This window comes from Pomacea canaliculata, linkage group LG2, assembly GCF_003073045.1.
Source record: "Pomacea canaliculata isolate SZHN2017 linkage group LG2, ASM307304v1, whole genome shotgun sequence".
Taxonomy (NCBI): Eukaryota; Metazoa; Mollusca; class Gastropoda; order Architaenioglossa; family Ampullariidae; genus Pomacea; species Pomacea canaliculata.
The window spans coordinates 1,927,580-1,943,589 of NC_037591.1; the positions used below are offsets into that span (position 1 = coordinate 1,927,580).

At 42.0% G+C, this 16,010-nt stretch overlaps 3 protein-coding genes across 5 annotated transcripts; all 3 read right to left on the bottom strand.

Annotated features, from left to right (window-relative positions):
- Positions 1-775: 775 nt before the first annotated feature.
- LOC112557307 lies at positions 776-2,445 on the bottom strand. Of its 3 annotated transcripts, none has more exons than XR_003097935.1 (3): positions 2,389-2,445; positions 1,141-1,392; positions 776-849 (listed from the first exon to the last, which is right to left on the bottom strand). XR_003097935.1 is itself a non-coding variant. In XM_025227075.1 (3 exons), exons 1-3 carry the CDS (start codon positions 1,740-1,742, stop codon positions 820-822), a joined length of 315 nt encoding a protein of 104 aa, XP_025082860.1. In that variant the 5' UTR covers positions 1,743-1,763; the 3' UTR covers positions 776-819. The 3 variants fall into 3 exon arrangements, 1 of the variants encoding a protein (XP_025082860.1); XR_003097936.1 differs by lacking the exon at positions 2,389-2,445 and adding an exon at positions 1,590-1,699; XM_025227075.1 differs by lacking the exon at positions 2,389-2,445 and adding an exon at positions 1,710-1,763.
- A 2,447-nt stretch (positions 2,446-4,892) lies between these two features.
- Positions 4,893-8,070, bottom strand: LOC112557252 (putative defense protein 3). The gene is made up of 4 exons (XM_025226995.1): positions 7,772-8,070; positions 6,954-7,170; positions 5,998-6,074; positions 4,893-5,247 (listed from the first exon to the last, which is right to left on the bottom strand). The coding sequence occupies exons 1-4, from the start codon at positions 7,977-7,979 to the stop codon at positions 5,138-5,140; spliced, it is 612 nt and encodes a 203-aa protein (XP_025082780.1). The 5' UTR covers positions 7,980-8,070; the 3' UTR covers positions 4,893-5,137.
- Positions 8,071-10,620: 2,550 nt separating this feature from the next.
- LOC112557864 (defense protein l(2)34Fc-like) lies at positions 10,621-14,865 on the bottom strand. The gene is made up of 8 exons (XM_025227949.1): positions 14,398-14,865; positions 13,401-13,638; positions 13,086-13,159; positions 12,592-12,651; positions 12,352-12,369; positions 11,943-11,993; positions 11,587-11,610; positions 10,621-10,931 (listed from the first exon to the last, which is right to left on the bottom strand). The coding sequence occupies exons 1-8, from the start codon at positions 14,624-14,626 to the stop codon at positions 10,900-10,902; spliced, it is 726 nt and encodes a 241-aa protein (XP_025083734.1). The 5' UTR covers positions 14,627-14,865; the 3' UTR covers positions 10,621-10,899.
- Between the last annotated feature and the right edge of the window lie 1,145 nt (positions 14,866-16,010).

Consider the following 16,010-nt stretch of genomic DNA (forward strand, 5'->3'; position numbering starts at 1 on the left):
ATCCAGGTACACAGAATCGAGGGCCCGATGTAAGCTGGTAAAGCGCACCCTGTTATCACTTTCAAAAGTGTCTGCTGTTAGTCTGACGGTCTGAGTTGAGTCCGTAGAATCGGAACTGTGAGTATAGTTCTTATGCCCTTGGTTTGAAGTGAATGTTTTGGTCTTTGCAGCGTGATCATGTTCACGTGTATAAGAACACGTAAAGAAATAAAATGCTTTATAAACGTTATTAAAGTTAAATATGTAAATACTACATGATCAGAGGAAGCGAATAGTGAAGGGTTTCAGACATCGGTCTCCGTAGGCGGATCGATTGAGGTGGTTCGATATCCGTGTTACTTTGGCCAGCTGTTGAATGGGTATTTGATCCGTAAGGTGATTGGGGAAGGGAAGGGGGAGTCAGAGAAAGAGAGGACAAAAATGACCATGAGATATGTGGGATCTCTAACATCTCACTCCCACTAATCTGATAGTTACTCGACGACTTTGACATTAGTCAGTTCACAGCTCTAATGAATGAATGATCACCGACTCGTTGAAAGAAAAACGTAAAACACGTCCTCAAATTTTACAAACTTTAATGAAAAATAGTGATTATACACAACATCGTCGAGGCTGGAGATTGTGTTGTTACTGGATATTGTAAGCGACTTGAGATTTGGCAGCGTGGTGTCACTCCTTTGTAGCTGGTGAGACGTTTCTGTTCGTCATAGATGTGCACTTCTATATTTAATACCTTCATACCTTACATGACCATCATGCAAAGTCTAACTGGTTTTTTTTCATAGTGAGGGTAAAAATTCAAAACTTTATTCTTGTTCACACCTTTGTCCACGAAGTTTCTGGTCTCTGAAACAAAAGACCATCAATTATGCTAAATATTTAACGAAATATTGACTCTGACATATTGCTGACAGTAGATGTGGCATTGGATGTGGGAATTTGTCCGCTGTTTAGTGGTTTGCTCCAAATCCTGACAAGTGTTAATGTTATCAAACCGCGAACTTGTATTAAATCAAACGCTTGAGCGATCAAACCAATAGATAACCCTTCTCATTCTTTGACATGTGAGCTAGCGTTGGTCCAGCCTTTGTGTGTGTGAGAGAGAGAGGAACAGAAAAAATCTTCATCTGAACAAACCTGGCATTCGCAAGACTCGAATGTCACTTGAAAGTCGAGTCCAGCGTTAACCCGCAGCAGCAGCAGCAGCAGCCGCAGCCGCAGCAGCTTGGACGAGGTTGTTGATGCGAAGAGCCGCGAGAGCAGCGAGGATATTATTGAGATCGTTATTGTTGTTATTGTTATTGCTGGCTCTGTTGGCGGCGTTCCTCCAAGGTAACAAGAGGTTCCTGTTGCCACACATGTGTCCTTTGTTGACACCCAGCATGGCACCTAGAATAACAACAAGTGTGAGAAAGCAGTTCGATCACAGTTTTGAGCTCCACGCGGTTAACTTTCCTTCTCATTAGTTTACAAACACGTTTGCCTCATGCCCCATCACTTTCCCATGCACCCTCTCAAAAAATAAAGAAGCCTCGAGCAGCCACAACCGCAAGTGTGCCAACGCTCCTTCATTTCAAATCACATACCAAAGATCAATGGAGTAAAACACTGTCCAAATAAAGGTACTAAGAATATTTACACGAAGCCCGATAGACCTAAACTATGTACGAATATTATTTTGAGCGATGCTAACCCCACAGACACACCCAGTTTGGACAAGACATCCTACAACATATCATACAGACAGAATGCCAGTCTGTTTCCCCGCTCCCACCTAAAGTGAGTCAAATTACAATCGGGTGACAGGGTGACATTTGGGACAAACAGCCCGCAGCTCACGTCTGCCTCATCGAGTGATGGGATGGTAGAAGTCGGGGTGGGGTGTCTTCTCCAGGAAGGTACAACAACAAACCTCGGACACAGAATTTATTCTCTGTCACTTATGTCCTTGAAGCACCTGCAGATAGCCTCACCTCTAGTTGACTTTACAGTTCTTTGTCTCCAGTGAGCTGTGTGACATAGAATTATATTTTTCCTCCTTATGCTAACACGAAACGTGCTACAAGCTGCAGCCTACGACTGGGACAAGTCGCACAGTTCACTGATGTGGACAAAGATAAAGAAGGGAGGAGAAGAATAAAGAAGGTGACTGGTGTGAGTTTGTGTGTGAGGGACTGATTTTTATATCGTTTCTTGGTCATAATTCTGGAATAACAATTTCACTAGCCAAACATCTTTAAACTATGTATTTGGTTTGTAACAGATTTTTTTCTACAGTAACCCAGTGGGTGGTTAACTTTCAACGACCACCCCTGACGACAAGGAGGCAAACTTTAGTTACTGGGTAACTATACTCAGTGTTAATGACTGATTTTAACGACTCACCAATGACAAGCACAGCAGCCAGAAGATAAGGGACCCTTGCCATTCTGCAGAAGTAAGTCAGAGGTTTAGTGTTTCTTCGTTTGCCGCAACAGTAAAGCTCTTGTCACCAAGACGGCAACGGTCGCAAGGTCAGATCTCGCCTCCACCGTGTATTTTCTCTCTGGCTGTGGCACCCGATCACAAGGCTGGACGAGGTGGCTATGGTATAGACCAGCAACAGCATGAAAGCCCAACAAATCAACCAGCTGATCACCTGCCACAGCTGATGAACCAGACTTTGATGAGCAGTTAGTCTGGAGATTTATACTCTGATGCCCGCCATTGTACTTGCACCACATTGTTACCGACCGAGCGTGCGGTCCTCCCGCGCTTTTCATCCTCCATCAGGTCACTAGCCCCGGACCATTGTTCGTGCTCACGACTGCACACATTCGCGTATGATAATCGACGACAGCTCTCCTCTGTCACGTGTCATGTCCGGCATCGCATTCACAAGCTGTGGACAGTCAACGGTGTCGTCACAATCGCCAGTGGACGTTTAAGGAAAAGGTCACAAGGTACTCTTCATTTCTTTACATTTTTTCTGAAAAGCAGCCGCTGGAAGTCACAGAATGCGGGAGTCACAATATTTCAAATCTTTACAAAAGAACCCAAACAAAGGCAGAGAAGTAGCAGGCAATTTCTGTGGTAACCAATAAGATAAAGAGAATAGCACGCACACATGCTCTCCCTCTCTTTCGCACACACACAGATTCATTCACTCCCTCCCTCATTCACTCACATAAACTTGCAGACATAGGTACGCATTTGTGTGCTGAGATGTATTATGTATGCATTTTTTGTGTGTTTGTTAATTAATGCTTTTTCTCTGTCTGTCTGTCTGTCTGTCTGTCTGAGTGATAAGGTGCTGTCTGTCTATCTGTCTGTTTGTCTGTCTGTCGTGTCGTCCGAGACGGACAGTGGGAATTATTTGTTCTTCTTAATGACTGCAGCGCACTTGAAAGTTTTCGTGGTGGTTAGCCATTAACACAAACTCCATGCCATCAGCGAGTAGCGCACAAGCACACGATGACAGCCCCATATTGTAAGCAGCAACAATGATTCATACTCGTTTCTGTCTCTCTCATTCTTACAAATGTGCAATAGTATATTATTACTGCACAAAACTCATGTGCACAAAAAAATGTGACAAACTTTCCATGCATTTCCAAAAAGAAAAAAAAAGCAGATAAACAGAATCTTTAATGTCTCACGAAAAAAAGGAAACAGCTCTGTGAAATATGATTCTACAAGTAATGCTTGCGCTTACTTTTGGTCCGGCACTATCCGGCTGTAGATGATGAGAGTGTGTTTCTAGGGTACAATGTATTACATGTAACTAGGGTACAATGTATTACATGTAACCAAGGTACAATGTATTACATGTAACTAGGGTACAATGTATTGCATGTAACTAGGGTACAATGTATTACTTGTAACTAGGGTACAACGTATTGCATGTAACTAGGGTACAATGTATTACTTGTAACCAAGGTACAATATATTACATGTAACTAGGGTACAATGTATTGCATGTAACTAGGGTACAATGTATTACTTGTAACTAGGGTACAATGTATTGCATGTAACTAGGGTACAACGTATTGCATGTAACTAGGGTACAATGTATTACTTGTAACTAGGGTACAATGTATTGCATGTAACTAGGGTACAACGTATTGCATGTAACTAGGGTACAATGTATTACTTGTAACCAAGGTACAATATATTACATGTAACTAGGGTACAATGTATTGCATGTAACTAGGGTACAATGTATTACTTGTAACTAGGGTACAACGTATTGCATGTAACTAGGGTACAATGTATTACTTGTAACCAAGGTACAATATATTACATGTAACTAGGGTACAACGTATTGCATGTAACTAGGGTACAACGTATTGCATGTAACTAGGGTACAATGTATTACTTGTAACTAGGGTACAATGTATTGCATGTAACTAGGGTACAACGTATTGCATGTAACTAGGGTACAATGTATTACTTGTAACCAAGGTACAATATATTACATGTAACTAGGGTACAATGTATTGCATGTAACTAGGGTACAATGTATTACTTGTAACTAGGGTACAACGTATTGCATGTAACTAGGGTACAATGTATTACTTGTAACCAAGGTACAATATATTACATGTAACTAGGGTACAATGTATTGCATGTAACTAGGGTACAATGTATTGCATGTAACTAGGGTACAACGTATTGCATGTAACTAGGGTACAATGTATTACTTGTAACCAAGGTACAATATATTACATGTAACTAGGGTACAATGTATTGCATGTAACTAGGGTACAATGTATTGCATGTAACTAGGGTACAATGTATTACATGTAACTAGGGTACAATGTATTGCATGTAACTAGGGTACAATGTATTACATGTAACTAGGGTACAATATATTACTTGTAACTAGGGTACAGTGTATTGCATGTAACTAGGGTACAATGTATTACTTGTAACCAAGGTACAATGTATTACATGTAACCAGAGGAAATGCTTACATGCGTTTGTGTAGTTTTGTGTGTCTGTCGGTCTGCTTGCATGTTTTGATGTACGCCCTTTCATCATCGTGTCGTGCTTCATTCGTGATAATTATTATTATTATTAGTCCGTGGGAAGAACAAGAACACGTGCAGGCTACGGTGTGACAAGTTGTTTTCTGGAGACCGACTTCGGGCGGTTAGGGGGTCTGACCGGGAGGGACAGGTACAGGTACGGGTGGTACAGCGGTGCCATTCCAGTCAATCCTCGTGAAGGCCAGCAGGCGGTCGAAGAGGTCTTTGACTTTGTCTGGAGACAGAGCACACTGAAGTTAGTCGCAAGTAGACGTTGCCAGCGTTGTCAGACATACCTGGACATCATCATCGTCATCCATCACGCACCGCCATGTTAATATGACATTTATAAAAAGAAATATGCTATTTGTGATAGCTTTGTTAAATAATGTCATTAGATAACTCATGATAATGTGGTACAAAAGTTAGTAATATCTTAGACATCATTAGCATCCTTGCTACGCTTTCCTGACGATTATTTAAGTACTTCTCGGACAAGAGGGGATTTATTTGCTAAGATATGGTAAGTATTATCTTGTTTTGTTTTTTCGTTTGTGTGTGTGTTTTGTTTTTGGTGTGTGTTTTTTTTTTTTTTTTTTGTAAAGTTGTTCAACCTCATGTGGGTCTTTAAACTAACAGAGACTAGAAAGTATATCAAGAGGTGATAAAACGAGAAGTTCACCAGTGTGACACGGACAATAGCAACGACGACACTAACATACTGCAGACAACAGAAATAACGACGCCATGACGTCACAGAAAACAGCAGTAACAACACCCAGAGGCCACCAGCGAGGTATGGGTGATGATAGCTGTGGGCAATGATAGCTGTGGGTGATGATACCTGTGGGTGATGATAGCTGTGGGTGATGATAGCTGGGGGTGATGATAGCTGTGGGTGAGGATAGCTGTGGGTGATGATAGCTGTGGGTGATGATAGCTGGGGGGTGAAAGTAGTGTGTTGTCTCTTGAGGATTACACTTACCCACGGAGTAATGAGGCTTCAGCGCCCGGGACAAGACGTTCTGATAAAACGTTGTGTAGTTTTTCACAACAATGGCCCTGTGTACAATAGAACAATGCACTCACTATGAACATTCCAGATTTGAAATAGTAGCATCACTGCGACAGGAAAGGTACTAACCTTACAATGGACAAAACATTTTGAAAGTTTGATATCGTTAAACCCTTTAGGGAGGCGGTCAACGGAAAATATAAACGTTCAATTAGCGTTGTTAGGGTTTATACACATGCGAGGACGACTTTATGATGTATCGCCATTGTGAAGGCGCATGAATGCGGCAGACATGTTTTGGGTGCTGTCGCCAAGATTACACTTCAGATTTGTTACAGGGCCTCATGAATGTCAAAATTATACATGCAGCCTGTCTTTCATCTGTCTGCAGTCTGAATGTTCATGCCCACGTGTCTGTAAGTACGCGCGCGAACACACACACGAGCACATGCCTTTCCTCCAGCTCATCCTCCTCCTCCTTCTCCTTCTCCTCCTCCTCATCATCATCATCTCCTTCGTCTCTGCCAGAAACCGAGTCGCAACAGCGTAACTAAGGAAACCTGATCGTCTGAACTAATTTAATTGTCCTGATCGTGCTTGGGGACTGAAGACAACCAGCAGCCATTCTTGCGGACGGCGCGTGCGTAGAAGTGTGAGACAACTTCAATGACGTCAAAAGGTGACGCAAACATACGATTGAGCGACATCAAGGATGAAGTAAAGAGCAAAAATGAGCGAGATCAAGGATGACGTAAACAGCAGAGGTGAGAGAGAGAGAGATCAAGGATGACGTAAACAGCAGAAGTAAGAGAGATCAAAGATGACGCAAACACCGGAAGTGACATCGCGAGTAACGCACGACATCAAAGACTGAGAGAGAGATGGAGGTACAAGGTGGCGATGACCACAGCGAGAAAAGCACAGACTTGAACTGAATGGCGCCCATGCTGGGGTCCTTGGGAGCCTGCCACAGGACAGTGACCTCAGTCTGGTCCGTGGCGTTGGCGTGGGTCACGCCACAGGTGCTCAGGTGTTTCTGGTTGGTTTTGTGGGCAGCCCACCGTCCGTGGGCAACCCCGCTGCTGCCTGTCACCTTCAGTAGGTATCCCCGGAAAGGTGTGCCGTCCACGCTGCGGATCCTGACTGCACACAAGTCATGTGACCAATAAAATGTGATAAGTTGTCAGAGAGTATGATGTAACGCTATTTAAAAAACACAAACTAAGAAGCTGTCGCGAAATGGGATGCACAGTCATTGAAGGGATGAAATATTGGCCCCAAAAGACAGTGAATGGATTTGTGAACAAAAGAACGCTGTTGGGGCGGGGGAAGCATAGGAGGAAAGAAAAAAACTTTTATTCAGTGAGGGCTCGCGTTCGTGACAATGGAACCAGCTTACAAAGGCCAAAAATGTGTTCAGAATATGAATCAGTAGGATTCTGTAACATATAAAACAAAGTGTATCTGTGTTTAGGTGTGTGTGTGTAGAGAGAGAGAGAAACCCTGACTTCCATATGCCGCACGCAGCAAATGTTCATAGCTCATTCAGTCAGTTCACTTGCCTGAAGTCATTTATCTTCATGGTTTACTCCATTGATAAGCTAAGAATTTACATGCCCAAGCGCATCTAGTTGAAGTAAACAATTTTGCACTGCATATCTTATTTAGTTTTTGTTCAACATTAACAACGCAGTTCTGACCTAAAAATACTGCATTTATTGTAATTGTTTTGTTTTACATCTACCTTTTATAATATCGCGAGCTGTGTAAGCATCTTGCGGGTCATCCTTCTCCAGGTCGATCACATAAGGCGCGCAAGTGTGGCTGGGAAGGTTGTCGTCATGGAAAGGGCGCTCACTCCAGCATCCATCAGATGGCGCTCCGGTGCTGTAGCCCCTCACTTCCGTTACCAGGAAAATGAGGACAAGGAGACAAGGCGCTTGGGTAGGCATCTTGAAAAACGAAACAACACAAGTACTTTTCAACTGTAAAAAATCGTACTCGTGGCACTAGATGAGTAAGACGATGAGCAACTACGTTCAGTTTCAGTTGTAATTAACAATAGTGATGGAGATTTCTATACATTGCTTGTCAAACTAGGCACTCATGTCGACAACTAATGACCATTTACTTGACTATTTCAGTATTTGCGCATGAATGCTGCAAGAGTATAATATTTTCGATTGTCTGGCATGACAAAAAGATTTCTTACCAAGAAACGTGAAGCATTTCAAAATATATAAACATTCTTTTTCATAAATTATTATATAAAGATCTATTCAACTACGCCATGTCTTTGTAATAATAATAATAAGAAGAAGAAGAAGAAGAAGAAGAAGAGAATTTTGCACGACAACAGGCTCTACTAGGTTACACAATCAAGCAGAAAAAAATGTCACGATCTGGAGAAAGTGGGAACACAATTTGTTAGAGGACAAAATCAAAATAGTACACACAATCCAAATATTAAAAATCAGAAAAGGTAGCGATTGATCAAAGGTATCTGACAGTTTGAAATGCAGAGAGATAACCTGAGAGTGTCGAGGTCGTGTTCTGGACCTTCAGGAGCTGGGCTTCCACTAGTCAAGTACCTGGAGACTGTTGGATTGTTGGATCCCACAACAACTATATCCTCTTCTTCGAATCGAAGTGTGCTGTCTGTCAGCCTGCCTCCCTGCATTTGACTCTGGGGGCTCCCAGCACGTGCAGGATGCGACGTGCATTCAGTGGAGCGTGACGTGCTTGCCTTTTGTGAACTTGCCGAATTTCCTGTTGTGCCCCGCCGTGGATGTCCCTCGCCTCTACCCTACCAACCCTGAATGGAGTCAGGATGCAGTTTATGGTAGGGTGGTGTATGGGGAGGGGGATAACGAGTGCAGTGAAAGGTGTTTAAAGCTGGAGTGGGAGTTGGATGGGAGGTCGATGATCAGATATGAGATGGATCAGAATAAAGTATTCGGTGCCAATACTTTGTGATAAATACATCAATCAAAGTAACTGTATTATTGGGTTTTATTTTGCTGTAGAAATGTTCACTTGCTTGAGATGGGGACCACTGTAGCCTGGTGGCTGGTGAGTTCGACATAGAGGACAGAAGGTTGTTAGTCTGAGGTTTTTCGGGCCAGTAACTGGAATATTCTCCTACCCGTCACCTAACCACACTCTCAACCCACTTTATTTATTGACTGGCTCTGCAATCACTAGGCTACGAGTCCCTGTTCTTTTATATCAGTAGTTGAAACATGTAGGCTGTTAGAAAATTCTAGAACGTATCCAAAAACTTATTGTAGCTTAAAAACAGTTGCACATTGACCAGTACAGTGAGGTGTTACGTAACTACTCTCAACCAGCCAAAGTGAGCGGTGACATGTCATCCCAAGAATACATCACCGAATAAACTACTCTCAACCAGCCAAAGTGAGCGGTGACATGTCATCCCCAAGAATACATCACCGAATAAACTACTCTCAACCAGTCAAAGTGAGCGGTGACGTGTCAACCCCAAGAAAACGTCACCAAATAGCCAGGTATGAAGATCTGCAAAGTTTTCGTACTTTGAACCTGACCAAAATAAATTTCATATTGCTTCCCCTGACATCATTACCTAAGAAAATGTGTGAACTGAATAAAAGGACAAGTTTCAACATCTGCACAGGTCAGCTCGGTTGTCTGCGCCTGGACATACATCACCTTGACATGTTCTTCACGCGCTTTGCAGGCAAGCTTATGCAAATGTTCCCTCCCCTTGGGGCAACAAGACACTCTCAACTTGATGTGTGCTTGTTCGTATTAATCAGTCACCAGAAAACAGGTCGTTGGGGGGTTGGGGAAATAAGTCGTTCTCCTGTCGCTGCATACAAGATAACTGTGCTGGTAAAGCTGTCAGCTCGAACTTTCTTCTTTCGTTGATGTTGAAGCAGCGAGGTAAGCAAGCAGAAACAGACTTAGACACCAAGTTCACTCATGCACAAACTTGTCGCCAGAAAATGCCGACTTCTACGACATAAAGTGTATGAGCAAGGATCGACCATCACCAAGACAGGAAACTGCGACCGTTTCCGCTTGTGGAGATGACAAGCCAACGGCTATTTTCGTCACAATGATGTCATGAAATCTGCGTGTGCCAGCATCTGTCTACATGGCGCCACCTTTCCCTGTTCATCACTCACTGCCAAAGCCATGTCGACTGTGACCAAGGGTGACAAACTGCTTTGTTTTTCAAATAGAGAGAGAGAGAAAGAACTGTCTGAAGACTGAACGAAGTTAACGTCCGCCGTCTCTCAGTTTTTATCCCCATTCTCCTGCTCTCTCCTTCTCTTACCGTGTGTCTGTCCGTCTGTCTGTGTCACTGAGTGGTCGATCTAATTGTGTGCGCGCACGTGTAATACGCGTTCATTTTTTTTTTTAATTTTTGGAAATATCTACATGCATCATAGGAACGGCGATGAAAAAACAAACACCCTTTACGTCAAAGAACGTATGGAGCACGTAGACTAAGTCTGTGCGCGGACACGTGACGACGACACACAAAATAATTGTCTACAAACGTGAGAAGGCATAAAGCATCAGTGCCCAAGACACAACACATTTAGAAAAGATTTTTGAAACACATTTACTTCATTTTCCTAATTATTCAAAATCGACAAAGATAACAAATAAGATTGATGTCTTTCTGATGGACAAGCTGGGTAACTGATTTCTTCTTTCCTGATGAATCTGTTGTTGTTTGACTCCACAAAAATTCTCCTCTGAGTACGGATGTTGATCGAGCGCCTGAGAGAGTTCACCGGAGAGTTTCAGCAACTGATGATGATGCAGACCTCATTGCTCCTGTCTGCTGTACTCCGTGAATTTTTAAATTAAAGACATCTGTTAACCCATGAATCCGCCTTGGGCTCCTCCGTCTGAGAAAAGAGTTTAAAAACAGTTATTTAGTAAATGGCAGGAAGTTCTGTCAGGTTATTAACAATTTTTTTGGTGCTTTTCGAAATTGTATTCGTCATGTGTTTGTGTGTGTGTGAGAGAGAGAGAGAGAGAGAGAGAGAGAGAGAGAGAGAGAGAGAGAGAGAGAGAGAGAGTTTGTTAATATGTTCTTTAAGAGAGACAGATCTGACATGAAAAAATTCAAGTACCCACGAATAATATTTATAATTATAACAACAATAACAACAACAAATCAAAATCTTGACAGAGTTTACTACCAATACTAGTGCCAGAAATTATTCTGCCGAGGTTCGTGCATTAGGAAACAACTTCAATCTGTTATCAACTGTACAGAAATAAAGGTTTATTCTCTTTCTCTCTCCCTCTCTCTATCAACATAAAGACATAAAGCATTTCTACATTTGCTGAAGTTTTAGTTCAAACACATTCATCGTCTTGTCAATATTCACGATAGAACATGCCGATCTGTTATTGTGTGATGGCTGTTCACATAAAAAAGTAAATATCACCAGTTGAAGACATGTTGTCCACACTTCAAAAACATTAATCTTTAAGAAAGAATAAAGAACGCCACCCTTCGAAATTATAATCTTTTTGAAAATAATGTATACTTACTGTTTAACTGCATCATGTTTAAAGCTGAAACAGAATATGTGAGTTACATCAATGTATATTCACGTTTGACAGTCAAAACAAATTCTTGGTGTCTATATGCTCTGTATGTCAGTACTCTATTTATATATATTTTCAAATTTTCCGCCTCCTCCAACACACAAATAACATCCTACTTGATTATGTTCCTTTTTTCTTTCATTGTTCACTCTCACCCCACCGGTCCCTCCATGCTACCACTGATGTAAGATGCCATTGAGACTGTCTGATGATAGGAGTTACTGTCAGATATGTTATCACTTTTCTGTTATCACTTTTATGTTATCACTTTTCTGTTTGCTTCACGCTTCACTGATTACCTCCTGCGGCGTTAGGTGCCAGGGTCTTCCATTCGTTCAGCACGTTTGTCACTGCAACACATGACCAGAGATAGGATTCATTCATTCTTTCGTCTTCCATTTAAAGTATGTTTCTCCTGGCAGATTTAAACATTCTAATGGACAGGTCTGTATCATATCACTGCATATTTCTTCTGGCTGGCTTGTAAAGTAAAATGTTTGGTACGTCTCGCAACTCGTTCATGTCATGTTTATGCATGTTGTGTAGGTCTTCGGTGGTAGTCCATTGGTAAGACCGCAGTGAAACATCTACCTTTTCTGACATGCTTATATGTGTGTGGGTGTGTGGGTGTGTGAACTTCAAATCTCTTAATTTTATACCATTTTTAAGACTAATAAATAAAGCAAACAACAAAATATGCCCACTTACTTTCAGCTTGGTTTTGACCTGGAGAACAGAAAGCAATAAAAAAAAAGTTTTACTTTACTGGGCAGGCGAGCTCTATCTATATACATATATTTATCGATATAGTAGGTTTCTCTCTCTCTCTCTCTCTCTCTCTCTCTCTCTCTCTCTCTCTCTCTCTCTCTCTCTCTCTCTCTCTCTCTCTCATCTCCCACACACAACTCTCTCTCCCACACACACACACAGAGGAAAGGCGTGGCCTACTCTGCATGGCGTTCTGAAGTCGTTGCTGAAGCCGTTGCTGTAGAGACGCGTAGGACGGCACTGGGAGGGAAAGAGAGAAGTTTGTTTATTTATTACCTCCTTTGTTTTTGGACACAAAAACATGTTTACGTTACTTGTGTAATTTTATCTTTATTATTTTTAAGTGTTAAGCAAAGTAGCCCTAACAAGTAATATGGCAGGCATTACAATTATTGTTATCTGTGCACAGGCATTAGAGACTGCAGACAAGTTTTCTTGCTTGTCTCCTATGGAGAGCCTTTAAAAAAGTAGAACAATGGTTTATTATAGAAGGTTTATTACCGTGACCCATCTTTGTAATAATCCTATCACCGAGACAATCTTTAGAGGTAAATGACTTATGGTCCATATGGTGTCTATAGTAGCTTAGTGTAACTGAGAAGAATTAATACGAAAATGTGTTTATAAAGGTCGCTCTTGACACCACAAACTGAATAAAATCTGAAAAAACTCACAGTTAGGGTCAGCCGCAAGAGAGTTACTCAACACACCAGTGTAAAACACATTGTCGTTTTCCACCACGGTGGCTCTAAAACGTTTGAAACAGAAAAAATATCAAGGATTCTGTTAAAAACAACTGAGAGAAAATCCTATATCAAGGTTCTTGTCTTTCACACCTCTGATAAGTTAGACCAAGTAAAGGAAAGACACAGACTGAGATGAGAATAATAAATTACATAAACTCGGCTTTTAGGTGTGATAAACGTCCATTTCTTGTTCGTTGTCTCCGTGAAAACAAAAATGGAGAAAATGACTGTTGGGGGTCTTACTTGAACTGGCATCGTCCTAGTGAATAGGCGGGGGGCGGGGTCCAGTAGAAGGTGACAGAGATCTTGTCATTGATTCCAGTGTGGGTCACACCATCGTCCCCACAGAACTGGGTCGTCTTGGCAAACTGAGAGTTCTTGGGCTGGAAGTTGCCGGCGTGGACCATCAGCTGCTTTTGGACGCAGTCGTTGGTGATGAAGAAACCTTTGAATCGTTTGCCATTGACACCTTCAAGTGTCACTGAAGAAGTAGAAAGAAAAGTCTCGTTTATCTTGAGACAGACAGACAGACAGACAGACAGACAGACAGACAGACAGACAGACAGACAGACAGACAGACAGACAGACAGACAGACAGACAGACAGACAGACAGACGAAAACAGGAAAGACAGGTAGGCAGACCAACACGGGATAAAAGGCAAAATGTGATGGCGCGACACACACACACACACACGCAACAAGCACACACACACACACGCAACAACACACACACACGCAACAAGCACACACACACACACACACACACACACACACACACACACACACACACACACACACATACAAGCAACAAGCACACACGAACACAAACAAACTTATAATCGGGAGCGAAAGACGATGTGTATCTAGTGCTGAAGAAAGCAGCCTCTTACTTAATTCCTTACAAGTGAGTGGCGACATCAATCAACATGACTGATAAAGTAACTCGTCAGCAAGAGAGACGGAGTCTTACGAATATCAAACAGCTTTAACAGACACTTTTCCTGAGAGCAAGAATAATTACTCATGCTTATACATTATGAGTTAAATTATCCACCTTTTTAATGTAAGAATACAGCTATTCAACTTTTGTGTAAAGCGTCTTTAAAAGAAAAACTCTAAAATATCTTTATCACAGCAAACAACAAATAAACCAAAAATACAGAGGGAAGTATCGGAAAGGACAGGACATTATGGGAATATGCCAACATGCAGTCAGATATGAAGTCATAAAGAGTATACCTTCAATAGCCTGGCCAGCTCTGTACTGATTCACTTTGGTCACTATCTTCAAAGAGTAAGGAGCATTTCCACTGGCAGGCAGCAAGTCCCCAGCATCAGGTCTGTAGCTGCCGCTGCGACAAAAAGGCTGCATCATGTTGCCACCTTTCAGACCCGTGAGAGCTCCACCGAGGACGACGCTGACGATAGACGACAGCACGATGACAACAACTAACCCTACACGTAGCATGTTGATGTTTGTACTTCAAACTTCTGACGCCAAGTCTTCTTCTCCGAACAGCAGGAGAAACAATGGCAAGCCTCAACGAAAGGTGCACTTGACGAAAAAAGGGAAGATGGCGCCACGTAGGAGACAGGCGTGCAATGACGATGGTCTGGCGGAGTTCTGACAAGCAAGGTGCAGACTGAGTCAGATAAAGAGGCCAGAACTGACTGGCTGGAGTGCCTTTTAGAGGAATGGCACATTAGTGAGTATTAAGGTTGTGTGGATGCCCGTAGTAAGGGAAGACAATTTGTCTTCCGACGGCTGACAACTCTGTCACGCGCTGTCTGTCTGAATAGTCTCGTCGCTAAACGCGTACGAAAGTAAGATCATGTTTTACATGTGTGTTTACCTGTTGGAATGACAGACGGTGCGCAAATGCGACAGTTTTTCTTAAGTCAGGGGTCATTTCTTTGTTCATTGGATTGAATAAGCCATGTAAATGGAAGCTGCACGTTAAGGGTGTGCATTTTAAAAAATGTTACAAAATAACATCTCCACCCAAATATCGCCGTGGAAGTCGAAAACTATTCCAAATGAAGAGCTTTCTTTCACAACATTCTTCAAAACAAAGCTTCTTACGGAAAACAACAAGTGTTGCACGCCAGTCCTCCGAAATCTGAGCAATAAATTAAGAAGAAAGATTTGTTCAAGCATTTTGAGTGCATCAGTTGTAGCATGAACGTGGGGATACAAGTTCGTGGTTGTAGCCTTTCCTTGAATACGTTTCTCAAAACCCTAGTTAAGGTCTCACAATAATAGGTCTTTGTTTTTCTCTATGCTCTCACTTTCTTCATCAGACAAACGTCCATTGTGCCTTGGATAAGCTTAATTTGCTCCTACAGAGAAAAGACATCCGATTTTTTTCATTTGGTATAAGCTGTCTGTGCTGATTTTTTTTAATTCTTCATGGACTACTTCTATAAAAACTTCTCTTCCCCCACATCCCATCCAGACAACTTCTCTCTTCGTCTGGTGACCGTATGCTAACTATTCCTGTCACCAGAACAGCCACATAATGTCCCAGGAGTTTTAATTTACTATGTTACTGTGCTGCAAAGAGTGGAACTCTCTTCCCTTCCATATTACCACCTGCCCACCTTTAAAGGTGTGCTAAAACACATCTATTTCATGAGCATTACTCCTTACATCAATCTCAATAATGCTAGCCCATGTTCGAAACCTTTCACTTTTTCCGTCTACTGGATGGTTGTCAATAGTTGTGATTATAGTCAATTGACTACTAGTCCTTCTTCCTCAGCAGATTTATGAAACTCTCCATCCTTACTGTTTGTTTCCTGATTCCCCTTTGTTTCTTCCGTCTTTGTCTTTTATTACTTGTTCTGCTTAT